We start from the raw sequence: 13,497 nt of genomic DNA on the forward strand, positions 1-13,497 counted from the left end.
CTCTCCAGGAGAGAGAAGATGGCAGTGAAGGAGGGAGCTGGGAACTCAGCTCTGGCACTGCCAACTGAGGCCAACAAAAAACAAGCAGCCAGTGGAAGCGCCCAGTTCCTTGTCAACATGTTTATTTTTGCAGTTGATGAAATGCACGGAAACTTAAGTTTGAACAGATTCCTCTGTATGAAAGAGTAGGTGTGGAAAACTTCACTCCTTTGCAGTTAATGAACACACAGGGATTAGCACACACGAGCATTATCAGCATTTTGTATTGAGTGAGTTTATTATTTTTTAAGATTTATTTTTATCATTTTAATTATGTGTGTGTAGATATATGAATGCAAATGACTCCAGGTTACTCCAGCCCTTGGTGCATTAAAGATATGCACCAAGGGCTGGAGAGATGGCTCAGTGGTTAAGGGCACTGGAACTTTTCTAGAGGACCTGGGTTCAATTCCTAGTACCCATATTAGAGCTCACACCTGCATATAACTTCAGTTCCAGGGGATCTTACACCCTCACACACACATAAATGCAAACACCAATCAACATAAAATAAAAATAAATAGATCATTAAAATTGTTCTAGGTGGTGGTGGTGCACACCTTTAATCCCAGCCCTGGGGAGGCAGAGATAGACAGATCTCAGTGAGTTTGAGGCCAGTCTGGTCTGCAGAGTGAGTACCAGGACAATTAGGACTACACAGAGAGACCTTGTCTCAAAGGAGAAACAGAAAACCAAACCAAACAAACAAAAACCCCAAAACATACAAAAAGCCAAACCAAAACTAAACAATGTGTACTACTATGCCCTGCTCAATATTTCCCTCCTTAAAGATGAGGTGCCAAGAAGTTAAGTCATTTTTAAAGAAGCACTAGTAAGTGGCAGAGTTGAAATGTTAGCAAAGGTAGTCTGGTTACTAAGAATTATATATTTTTTTATACTAAAAATTGTTTTCCCCTTGCCCCCCTTTTCATTTCATTTTTTTTTATAATTTTTTTTGAAACATGGTCTCATCTCACCCTGGCCTTGAAATCACTCTGTAGATGAAGACAGATCTTAGCATAAGTGACTCCGTGGGTACATTCAGGCTGTAAAACTCAGCATATAGACATCACCATCCACCCAAACTAAAACAAAGACCTAATCCATCAAAGTTCATATAGTTCTGAGAAAGTCTCTAAATGTACTGACCTTGCTTTTTAGCTTCTGTGGTGCTGATTTTGGCTAACTGTTCTTGCTAAGGGAGGTACGTCGACCAGGAACATGGTTTTTGTGTTAAAGCCTTGCCCTGGGAAAGGCTCAGGATCCCAACACAATCAGTGTTGTTGCCGCCAGCTCATAAAGACGCCTATCAGCTTAAATCTGTGTCCAAGCAGTCTTCTCTGGTGAATACCCTACAACATTTTGACCCTCCTACCTTTACTCCCAAGTGCTTCGATTACACAAGTACAGCACTACTCTCTCTCTCATGTTTATTTTGAGGCAGGGTCTCCCTTCGTAGTCCTGGCTTGCCTCCCATAGGCTTTATTTTTAGTTTATGTGTATGAGTGTTTTGCCTGCATGTATGTTTGTGTTCCACATGCCTGATGCCCTCAGAGTCCTGGTTCCATTGGAGGTGGTTGTGTCCCCTGGCTCTGGAGTTATAAGCAGCTGTGGGACAAAGCCCATGTGAATGCTAGGAAACAAACTCTCAGCTCCTCTTCAAGAACTTACACATCTCAAGAACTGACTCATCTCTCTAGCCCTACACCTTATTTATTATTATTATTTTGTTTTTTTGAAACGGTTTCTCTGCAGTCCTGGCTGTCCTGGAACTCAGTCTGTAGACCAGCCTGGCTTTGAACTTAGCGACTGCCTTCTGAGTGCTGGGATTAAAGGTGAGTGCCACCAGCTCCTCACCTTATGTTTTGAGACACTGTCTCTCATTGAAGCCAGAGCTCACTGACTAGCAGGCTGTTTCTGCCTATCCAGGGCTAGGTTACAGGTGTGAGCAACCATGTCTGCTGTTTGCATGTGTAGGCAGGATCTCACTGTGTAGCCAGAATATAGCACTTTATGAGTTTGGGGCTCTAACTCTGGTCCTCAAGCTGGACAGGTAAGCACTTTAGTGCCAGAACCAGCCCAGGACATCTACATTTAATTTTAGTTGTGATGCTTCTCTGCAGATATAAAACTCTGATAGTCCAGGCAGTGAGACCCTGTCTCAAACAAACAAAATAAAATGATGAAAACATAACATTCTGGAAGCATGATAGGAGGGCCCTTATAGCAACATAACATTCCACGGGGATTAAGGGGCAGTGGGCCTTATAACTTCTTTTTGACAACTGTTATCAGTCCCATCTCTGGGGTGGACAGTGCTGAGGACACTGCAAGCCTCTGTTGTGAGCTTGTGTCTCTGAGGTGGGCACTGAGCTGTGTTGGTGGGGTGCTGCTCAATGGATGCCCATGTGCCCCCCTCCGAAGAAGAAGCCTCAGAGAAGCTGAGCCTCCTGTGCAGGGGTGTGCTCCAAACTGCAGAGCCAGAGGCCAGGGGGCAGATCTGCCGGTCACCCTAACTTTACCTCTTCCTCAGAACCATGTGGTCCCTGCTACAGACCTGCAGCTGAGCAGAGACTACAGCGTTGCTTTCGGGGAGTAGGACCAGGCCTAGACTTCAGTGGGAGCTCTTAGCAGAGCTCAGACCCGGCCTGGAGGTGGGTCTTGGGAGGAGATTTATTTAAAAAACAAAAACCTGATTGGGTAGGGTGTGGTGGTGTATTCTGGGGAACTGGAGGCAGGAGGATCAAGAAAATCTCAAGGCCAGCCTCAGTGACATGAAAACAAAACAACACAACAAAAAACTGTCCCCCAAACAAAGAAACAACAAAACAAAAAAAAGCAAAACACCTTCATGTAAAACACGCTCACCTGCAACAGGGATAGCCAGGATCGCAGATCTGTTGTCCACACTGTTTGCCATCTTTAGCAAACAGCTCACCTCTGGAGGTCTCACTCTCCTTGTCTAACAAGCAAGAGGAGCAAAGCCCATGGCTACAAAATTCCCTTTGGGGTGGACTCAAAGCAATCTTATATCTTTTATTTTTGGTTTTTTAGAGCTGTGCAGTTCTCCAGGGCCTGCTGTGATGGGGTAGCCAGGTGTCCTGAAGTCAGTCCTGGGTCTACTGAGACCTCCCTCAGTGAGAGTCCTGAGCCAGACCTCAGAGTTGACAGAGGCTGTGGAGTCTTGACTAAATTACTTCCCCCCTCTTGGCCTATCTGGGGTTTTGACGGTGCTTCCCAGCTCTCAGGGCTGAGGGCTTCAGAGGCGGTTGTGTTCTTGATGCCCTGGTTGAGATTCAGAGTCCTGTGTCTCTCTGCTACAGTCAAGGTGGCTTGTGTGAATTCCCCGCACAGGGCTCTCTGGTCTCACCTGACACTCATTCCTGCTTCCCGGAGGCCAGATGTCTCCACTCCAGGGTTGAGATTTACCTGACGCACCACTGCACCGATGGGAGGGTCTCTTCCTGGGGTTGGCAGCCACCCAGGAGGAGCTGCTAACTCCTGGGACTGGCAGCAGGCGTGTGTGATTGGGGTGGGAGGCTGGGGGTTGTGGAGTTGTCAGCAAGGCTGACATACACAGGTCTGTCTTCTTCCTTCCTTATCAGTGTTTGTCATAACAACCTGGAATGTCAGCTCACAAACTGAACTTCCACTAAGTGCAGAGTTCAGGCAGCCTCGAAGGTAAAAGACTCTCAGGGCCCTGAGGAATCTTCTTTTCTTACCTAAGACACAGACCTTCAGTCTTAGGCCCCATTCAACAGAATGTTGCAAAGATGAATTTGTCAGAGTGAAAAGGTGATAAACAAAGTCTGAGGGGGTTTGGGAGGAGCACAGGGATCTGACGCTTGGGTTTTCCTGTGAAAGGGCTTCTAAGAATCAAGGGAAGGGACCATTTGGTTTTCTGGAGAAGACAGCCAAGTACACACTTGGCTCTTTTAGTTTTACTTTTATTTTTGTTTTGAACTTGTCATGTAGATGAGGCTGGCCTCAAACTTGGATAGCTTGGCTTTTTTTTTTTTTTTTTTTTAAATAGGGTCTTGCCCAGCTTGGCCTTGACCTTGCCATGTTTATTTATTTATTATTTAAACAGTGTTCTGCCTACATGCATGCCTGAACGCCAGAAGAGGGCACCAGATTATAGATGGTTATAAGCCCTCATATGGTTGCTGGAAATTGAACTCAGGACCTTTGGAAAACAGCCAGTGCTCTTAACCTCTGAGCCGTCTTAGGAGACATGCCGCTCCCCCACCCCGGCCCCAGCCTCTTGAGTGCTAAGATTAGAAGCATCCAACACCTTGCCTGTCAGAAGCAGTGTGAAGGCTGAGTAGGGTGTAGGACAAAGTAAGGGAACGCCTGGTTTGAACAAGGCATGGAGATGAGACACCATGAACATCGGAGAAACTTAAGTTCATGCAAGGCTTTGATACAGGAAAGGGTGGAAAAGTAAAGATGGTCTCTCTATGTACCTTTGGATGACCTGGAACTCAAATATAGATCAGGCTGGCCTTGAACTCACCGAGATCTGCCTGCCTCTGCCTCCTAAGTGTTGGGATTGAAGGCAGACGCCATCATGCCTGGCCTTGAAACACAACACTAATAATTTGTATATTGTAAAATCTTAATTTACAAATCAGTAAATAAGATTCAGAGCGATTAAATATAACTTGCCCAAATGCTACAGCGAGCAAGCCGTGGATCTGGGATGGGGATTAGACCCGTCTGACTGTAGAACCCCCACCCAACCCCCCTGCCCACACCCCTTCCACCCCATGCAGGGTCAAAGCTGGGGGAAGCCAGTTGGGTACAGTTGCGAGGCCGTGCCTGAGATGCCTGCTCTTGCCTTCAACATTCTTTATTAAACTCTATCTGAGCGGGCAGCCTGCTGCAGTCTTCCTGTTTCAGGCCGGCAGCTTGCCTCTCTGCAATTATTTTCAGGTCTCCAAGCACCACAGAAAGGAAGAAGCCACCACAAGGGGAGTCTGCTGGAAATTAAATAAGAGTTAGGCGAGTCTCACTATTCTTGCCTCTCTCTCCCTGAGTGCTGGGATTATAGGCACACCCCATTTGAAATAGGAGAAAAGAATAGCTTCTTTTCTTTTCTTTTCCTTCCTTCCTTCCTTTCCTTTTTTTTTTTTTTTTTTTTTTTTTTTTTGACAGTGTCTCTCTATGTTCAGGCATTTGTTGTGTAGACCAGGTAGACCAGGCTGGCCTCAAACTCACAGATATCCACCTGCCTCTGCTTCCCAAGTGCCTGCGCCACAACAGGGCGAGGGGGGCAAGCATGCCTTTCTTTCCCTGTCTATGGGCATGACTGAAGCAAGTGCCATTCGAACCAGTCCCATTGTGCTGGGCACAGCTTAGTTTCTGCCATTGCTTATGGGTGGTTCACACAGGGAGAAATGGATGCCTCGGTCTGAGGCCTGCATGTTCAATGTTGTTGCCTAAATGAGGCCATGTCTTATTTAGAGGTTCAGCCAGAACACACCCGTTCCAGTTGCCTCATGGATGCTAATCAGTCTGAAGCCCCAACATGGAAGAGCACGTTATAACATGCAGGCCCAGGGCCCCTCCTCTAAATCTTATTTTTAGTGTTTTCCTTTTCCTCCGCATTTGTGTGTGAAGCTGCGCTGCAGCTTCAGGCTTTCTGGGGAACCTTGGTGTGTTCTGGTAAATACCAAGTGCCTTTTCCTTTGCGTCCAGTCAAGTCATGAGGACAGTCAGGGCCCGATTCCTCGTTGAGTACTTGGGGTCCGGGTACTTAGATGGCGTTCCCAGTAATCTTCATCATGAGCTTTAAAAAAAAAAAAAAAAAAAAAAAAATCTCTAGGCGGGCACAGTGGTGCACGCTCACAATCCCAGAGGACCTCTGTGAATTCGAGGCCAGCCTGGTCTACAAAGGAAGTCCAGGACAGCCAAGGCTACACATAGAAACCCTGTCTCGTTCCAATTTTAGTATATGTGTTGCAGAAGTGAGCACAAGAGAAACCCTGTCTCGAAAAACCAAAAAAAAAAAAAAAAAAAGAAAGAAAGAAAGAAAGAAAGAAAGAAAGAAAGAAAGAAAAAAGAAATTTCTAACAGGTGGGAAAACCGAGACTCCCGGATTCGGAATGGCATCCACATCCCCTTGTTCCAGACCCAAAAGCTCACTGTTTTTTGTTGCCTCTGCTGCAGCCTTCAAAGGGCCGCTGGGCTGGGAGGCCAAAGGAAGCCTTTTCCTCTGTCAGGTTTCGGATGCCTAAGTCTTCGCTCAGAGCAATTAAATCACAGCCTCTGGGGTCGACGCCGACACCGGCGTGCTTCCGGACTCTCCGGATGGTGTGTGTAAGGACCCGGGATTCGCCCTGCGCTGTTCAACAGCCAGAGCCACTGGACTTCCCTCCGCGATCGCACTCAGGAAAGCAAAGGCCAAAACCAGAGCCCCTCCCCCCGGCGGGGGCGGCGGTGGGGTCCTTCCCCTTCGCCCCGCGTGGCGAGCCCGGGAGGGGCCGGGTGAGGGTCCCCCGCGCCTCGGCCCAGGTGTGGCCAGGCTGCAGGAAGCCGCCCCTCCGGTGGCCCGCCGCGCTGCGCGGTTGCGCCATCCAGCTTTCGTAACCGCGAGCCGGGGCTGCCAAGAGGCGCTTCGGCACCGGTTCCTCAAACGTTTCGCGGTTGCCAGGGCGGCCCGCGGCTCCGCGTCACGTGCGAGTGGGAAGTCGCGCCGTCGCCGAGCTGAGCCGCTCGGGGCCCAGCGCTCTCAGAGCGAGCTGAGCGCGGGGTCAGAGCGAACTGAGCGCCGGGCCGCCGGCCACTGCCCTCTGCCGCCCGCCGCCCTCCCGCCCCGCCCCGGCTGCGGAGCCGAACATGCTGGCCGTCGGCTGTGCGCTGCTGGCCGCGCTGCTGGCCGCGCCTGCGGTCGCGCTGGTCGTCGGGAGCTGCCACCCTCTGGGTAAGACGGTGTGCGTGTGCGCGCGTGTGTGTCACTGTCTTGTTCCGCGGGCAGCGTGGTCCCCGCGGGTACCGGCAGCCAGCCCGGGGCTGACCCACCTGTGCTGTCGCGGTGGTGGTTCGCGCGCCCCCTGGTGCGTCTGGCGCCTTTGGCTGTGGGCCTGGGTGTTTGGGCAGGTACCTGAAGTCTGAGGACAGGACTGTGTGTTTTCCCGAAACCTGGTGTCTGGTTCCCAGTGTTCCCAAAGGTCTTACTCAACTGCACCCTGGGTCGTCCCAAAAGGAAATACCCAGAGGGCGAGCCCTAGCGGACTAGTAGTCTTTTCTGAAGAGCCCTTGTGTCTCCAGCTCCCCCTGCTTTAGCTGTGGCACTTCGCTTGGCCTTCCTCGCTCCACTGCGTGTCACGTCGTGTGTAAGGACAGCGGCCGGACTGTAAGAGGTCTGACATCATGGGCCCTGAGTCACGGTGCTTCTGCCTCACAGGCTTAACCCTTTAGCACGCGCTAGTCCTGGCACACAGTGCCAACACCCACCTCAGTCCCGCGAGTCGGACGGTGTGGGGCCTCTTAGAACTGTGCCCCTGTCCCCTGCCCCAGCAGATGGACCAGGCTCGGGGCAGCGCACTGTGCTGGCCCTCGGTGCACTTGGCCTCATGGGTCTAGGCCTGTCTGTGGGTTCTGGCTTCGGGTCCAGCAGCCTGCCTGGTCTCTTCTGGAGGAACTGGGCAACCATTTCTCTACAGGTTATTTTAGGGCTGAGGACTTATGTGAGGACATGGAGAGAGCCAAGGCGCACTGAAGAGATTTCTTTTGTGATGGTTGCGGAGACAGTGCCTGGAGGACACACCGTTGGCTCTCTCTCTGCCTGGAAGACAGAATTTGGTATCCCTGTGTGTATTTTCTTTACTTTTTTTTAAGGCAGGGTCTCACATAACCCAGAGTGGCCTCAGACGTGCCCCTCTCCTGCCTCCATTGCTTGAATGCTGGGATTTCTGGCATTAACCACCTCATGTATCTTTCTACACATATTTTTAATCCCCCATTGGATCTGAGAGGAGCCTGAGGCTCAGAGAGGTGTGATGGGAAGATGTCATCCAGTTGCTGGGTCCCCAGCCCCTCCATGTGTCAGTGTTCCCCTGTGGTAGATCCTAGGACTTCTCGGTGTTGAACTAGGCCGGTAGGCAAAGCTGAGTGCTTTTGCGGCAAAACTGAGCATCACTCATCGGGTGGGATTCTGGGGCAGAAGACGCTGACGGAGAGAAGTAAAGGCCGCCACTTGGCTTCCTTCAAGGTGCCGAGGGAGGACTGAGGCCTTCTCTGGCATCTTGGGGGAGCAGGAGTGGGCCTCCGTGCTTAGCTCAGATACTGCTCCATCGCAGAGCACCCCTCCGCCACTTCCCTTCCTTCCTAAGGAGCTGCAAGGCACTTTGGGACAATGAGTTCTGTTTTCCTGTGGTTTAGAAAGGACACCCAAAGGTGGGGTGTCTTCTGACCTGAACAGCCTTTAGAAGGCAGAACTGGGAGTCTGGGGAGGAAGTGAAAGCCTTTCCAGCTCAGAAGGAAAATGCAGAGAAGTAGAAGTCCCCAGCCCATCTCCCACACCCACACTTGCACAGGCACAGACTGGGGAGTAATAATCAAGAAACAAGCATCAAACAGGAAGCGCGGAGCAAATGACTGTAAGATGTTTGGCTTTAGAGAAGTGAGGCCAGCTGGAGCTGGCTCCAGGGGAAACCCATGGGTGGGAGGTGTGTGTGGTGTGGATCATATCTATATTTATATATTAACATTGGTGTTGTGTCTGCATGGATGTCTGTGTGAAGGTGTCAGTAGCCCTGAACTAGAGTTACAGACAGGTGTGAGCTGCCATGTGGGTGCTGGGTCCTCTGGAAGCACAGCCTGTGCTCTTAACTGCTGAGCCATCTTTTTAGCCCCAATTGGTGGGATTTTTAAAGTCTGCCAGGGTCTGCTGGACCCCTTTGTGTCTTCAACCCAGGGTCCTGGACCAGATTGGTGTTGAGGCTTCTGTTAGGTCAGACCCTCTAGGTGTTGCTGGCTTCAGACAGCTGGGGCGTGAGTGGCTTCGGTTTCCCTTTCCTTCTGCAAGACAAGAAAATACATGCAGCAGCATAGATGCCCAAATAGCTAAGTCTCCTCTTGACTTCTGAATTCCCTTTGGGGCCACCTGCTTCAGTCCACAAAACACACCTGCATTCCTGGCCTCACCCTAAATCAGTGCTTTTCTGAAGGGTGTGTTTTCATCTAACATCAGATTTCAGCTAGGAAGGGTGGATCTTTGTAAAAATGACAATTTTTAAAACATAAAAAAAATATTTTTGAGGTTATTTTGTGACATGGTTTCTCTGTGTAACCCTCGCTATCCTGGAACTCATTCTGAACACGAGGCTAGCCTCAAACTCACAGAGATCCGCCTGCCTCTGCCTCCATGGTGCTGGGATTAAAGGCAGGTGCCACTACCATATGGCCAAAAATGACAAATCTTGACCCCTAGCCATTCATTAAAATGTATCAGAGAATCAGAGAGTGAGTTCTAGACTTTTGTAAAAAAAAGTTGTTGCTGTGATTCTTGGGTGCTGCAGGGTTGAGGGCATTTGCCTAAGGGGTTGAAGAACTGGGTAAGGGACCTCCTTCCCTTACCAGGGTCCCTGTTACCAGAAGCCTCCCCACCGTGGCTCTGCCCCTTGTTTAGTCATTGCAACACTCATTTATGGATTCCCTGTAAAGCCCTTAGGGATCGTGTGGGATCAGTCATGCAGACTCCACCCTAAAAGGACCCTGAATGAGGCCAAAAGCAAGTCCTGAGGACAAAGACAGTTCAGCCTCTCTGATTTATGCAGTGGGTTCTAGCTCTCTAGGGACAGATTGTCTCAGGAGGCAGATAGACAGAGGAACCATCTCTGGTTGGGACCCCAAGGCAACCCTCCTCAAACTGTGTATACAAGTGTGGCCCTGGCTGGGTTACATAAATAAAGTGACCTCAGAGCTCCTGGCTGTAAACAGATGCCTGCTCCCTTTGCAAGCCTTTCGTCGTCCCTGCATGCCTGAGTGCCACAAACCCAGTCGCCAGATAGAATCCAAAGCAAAATGTCTCAGACGAGCCAGTGGCCATTGGTAGCTATTAAAACTTAATAGAAAAAGTTTAATGGACTGGTGAGATGGCTCAGCAGGTCAGGAAAGGCATTTGCCGTCGAGCCCGAGGATCTAGGGACTCCGACAGTAGAATTACTCCAAGGGTGGTTGTTTCTCTGGTCTCCACATACGCACTGTAGCTTGTGCAGAAACAAGCAAATAAATGTAATAAACAACCCCCAGCTGTGTGTGGTGGCACAGCCCCTTAGTCCCAGCACTCAGGAGGCAGAAGCACATGGATCTCTGTGAGTTTGAGGTCAGCCTGATCTCCACAGCAAGCTCAGGAAAGAGAAAAACAAAAACAGAAACAAAAGGTGATTTGGAGATGTGCTTGATGGTACAATTCCTGCATATAGGAAGACACAGGAAGTTGATCCAGGAGGATTGCAAGTTCTAGGTCAGCCCAAGCTACCTAGACGGGGGCATGAGGGAAAAACCCTCAAAATAAAAAGCAAAACAAACTTTTGTTTTGTCGTCACACTGGTCACTTTTCAGTGCTCAGTGGCCAGCTGTGGCTGGTGTGGCTCTGCTGGTCTGCTCATGGCTTTCCCATAATCAAAGGAAAGTGTGTGGGGCAGTGCTGGACACTTCCTGCTGCTCTTGGCACCCTGCCCTGGCCCTTTCTGTCCTCCATCTGAGATCAGCAGTACTTGTGGAGGATTTGGAGCCAGACAGATGTCACTTCCCTATGACTATATGTGGCTTTAAGGTATAGTTACCTTTATTTTGTGTGTATGGATGTTTTGCCTGCATGTATGTCTGTGTACACATGAGTGTCTGGTGCCCTGGACCTAGAGTTACAAACAGATATATGCCATCATGAAGGTGCTGGGAATCTAACCAGACCCCCTGGAAAAGCATCTAGTGCTGTAAGCCACTGGGTCATCTCTCCAGCCCAGGACTGTGTTTTCATTTAGGGGAAAAAAAAAAGATAGATAGATAGATAGACAGATAGACAGATAGATAGCAAAATTTGGACTTGGAGGGGGCTGGAAAGACAGATCAGCACTTAAGATCACTTGTTGCTCTTTCAGAGGCCACAGTTTGGTTCCCAGCACCAACCAACATGGTGGTTCATAACTATCTGTATCTCCAGTTCCAGGAGATCCAATGCCCTCTTCTGACCATCTCAGGTAGCAGGCATACATGGTATGAATGCATACATATAGGCAAAACATTCATACGTGTAAGATGAAATAAACATTAAAAAGTAGTTTGTTTATTTTTATTTTATGTGCATTGGTGTTTTGCCTGTATGTGCATCTTTGTGAGGGTCTCAGATCCTGGAGTTACAGATAGTTGTGAGCTGCCCTGTGGGTGCTGGGAATTGAAGCTGGGTCCTCTGGAAGAGCAGCCATCATTTTGTATGGGGTCAAGAGCATTCTTGTGCTTTGGTATCTGAGGGGCTTCCTGAAGCCAGTGGCAACCCCGAGGATGCTGTGCTGCCCTCAGGTGGCCGTGAGGATAAAATGGGCTAGGTAAGTGTTCAGAGCAGTCAGTCTCTGCTACAGAGCGCAGTGGTCTGGCCGAGTGCAGGCTCAAAGGTGTGTGGCTAAGAATCCATTTGGTCTTAGAATATATTTTGAATTCCTGCTGTGTTGCAGAAACTATTATAGGAGGTCTGACGTAGCAGTGAACAAGATAGACAGAACCCCCTGGTTTACGGAAGCAGCCTCCTAGCAGAGCAGCAATGGGGTAAAAGTGTGGGGGTAACTAGTTTGGAGAGTGGGAGTCAGCGATTGGGAACCGTGGCACTGTGTGTGCCCGGTAAGTCGGTAAAAAGTGGACTCTCTGTAGTCCCAGCTTTGATGTTTTTGCTGAATCTCAGCAGCTTTCTCCACCCTGCTTGTCTCTTGCCAGCCCTGCCTGGCAGCTTCTAGCAGTGTGCTCCTGAGGCTGGAATCCAGGGGCCTGTCCTCTGACTCATTTTTTTCCCTTCCTCCTTCCAGAAAAATCATTCTTTGGGCTTCCCTTTCTGTGGTGGTTACAGTAACAGTGGCACTGAGTGTCAACTTCATGCAAGAAACTGTGTCAGACCCTTGGCAGAATAGGGCAGCTTTAGGTGAGTGGAGTGCCAGTGAGCTCTGGCCTGGGCAGGGTAGCTTCAGGACAGCAGGTGGTGTTGGATGTGTGGGTCAGAGGTCACTCTGGACACATGTTAGCTGAGATATCTATAGAACACCAAGGAAGGTTGCTGAACCAGGTCTGGTGGATTGCATCTTTGCAATCACAGTGTGAGAGTGAGAGAAGAGCGGGACAGAAGTTCAAGGCCAGCTTAGGCTTCAAGAGACCCCCGGAGGTGGGGTGGGGTGAGAGAATGACTATGGATCCCGAGGAGTCCACAGAAACTTGGGAATGATACCTGAACTTGAAATCACCCCCAGAGGGCCCCCCCCTTTTTTCTTTTCTGAAACAGTGTTTCTTTGTGTATCCCCTTGGACTGGCCTTGGACTCATTATATAAACCATACTGACCTCAAACTCACAAAGAGCTGCATGCCTCTGCCTCCCAAACTCTGGGATTAAGGGAGTGAGCCATAGCCACCTGGCAGGAATGCACATTGTCAAATCCTAAAAAGTCAGGGATGGTGACCCAGACTTGACCAGGGCAATTTCAGAACAGGCAGGCAGGCATTGGTGGTGACTTTGGCCCGTGGAGCTTTGGTGGAATGGTGGAAGTCAAAGACTGGCAGAGGACAGCAGGTCTGGTGAGCTCTTGTGACGTTTTAGAGCGTATTTGTTGGCTAAAGTTCAGTTGACAAAGAGGAGTTTTAAAAAAGGCTTTTGAAATATGTGTGCTTTTACATGTTGATGGGAAGGAGCCAGAGACCAAATAATTGAAAGAAATAAAAACTGGTGGGGAACGTCCTTGAGGGAGTAGTAAGGAGAAAGAGGACCAGAGAGCCTCAAAACTGGCCCACGAGCATACAGCAAGCATGGGACCAAGGTCTGGGTTTGCACTTTGAGTTTTTATTTTATAATATGCTTGCCTGTGCTGCTGGTCCTTGCACCTCCACTTGAATTTCAGACACCCGCCCTGCCCTTGTCTCAGCGTTTTGCCTGAGTGCTGTGGTTCTGAAATCACTTGTGTGGCTCGCTTTACTGACTGAGGCTCTTCCCCCACTCCCCTTTATTGTCTGTATGTTGTCAACAACCACTACCCTTCTCCGGCTCAGGTCATTTCTCTTCCTCATTGGAGACTCAGGAACATTGTACCGATTAGCGTGACCAAGATGCTCCCCCTCCTGCCCCAGGGAGCTCCTACTGCCTTCTAAGAACTGAAGACTGCAGGCTGTGGTCTAAGCCAGTCCAATGTGGCCTCTCCTCACCCGTCCCCCTCAATATCCATTCACATCCCTTTTAGTCTGGGGAAGGCTTTGCAGTC

At 49.7% G+C, this 13,497-nt stretch overlaps 1 protein-coding gene and 1 long non-coding RNA gene across 3 annotated transcripts in view; one reads left to right on the top strand and one right to left on the bottom strand.

Moving 5' to 3' along the window:
• Window positions 1-4,853: 4,853 nt before the first annotated feature.
• On the bottom strand, window positions 4,854-6,650 carry LOC129688881 (uncharacterized). Its single transcript, XR_008722009.1, has 3 exons — window positions 6,187-6,650; window positions 5,715-5,830; window positions 4,854-5,021 (listed from the first exon to the last, which is right to left on the bottom strand). It is a non-coding gene; the product is annotated as an uncharacterized LOC129688881 (long non-coding RNA).
• Window positions 6,651-6,660: 10 nt separating this feature from the next.
• Window positions 6,661-13,497, top strand: part of Il6r (interleukin 6 receptor) — a 54,715-nt gene continuing 47,878 nt past the window's right edge. For both annotated transcript variants that reach the window (XM_055623900.1, XM_055623909.1), the window contains exon 1: window positions 6,661-6,964. In XM_055623900.1, coding sequence (XP_055479875.1) covers window positions 6,880-6,964 — 85 coding nt within the window. In that variant the 5' untranslated portion in view covers window positions 6,661-6,879. The remainder of the gene's footprint in view (window positions 6,965-13,497) is intronic.

Source organism: Psammomys obesus, unplaced genomic scaffold, assembly GCF_907164565.1.
Source record: "Psammomys obesus unplaced genomic scaffold, mPsaObe1.curated_primary_1811, whole genome shotgun sequence".
Taxonomy (NCBI): Eukaryota; Metazoa; Chordata; class Mammalia; order Rodentia; family Muridae; genus Psammomys; species Psammomys obesus.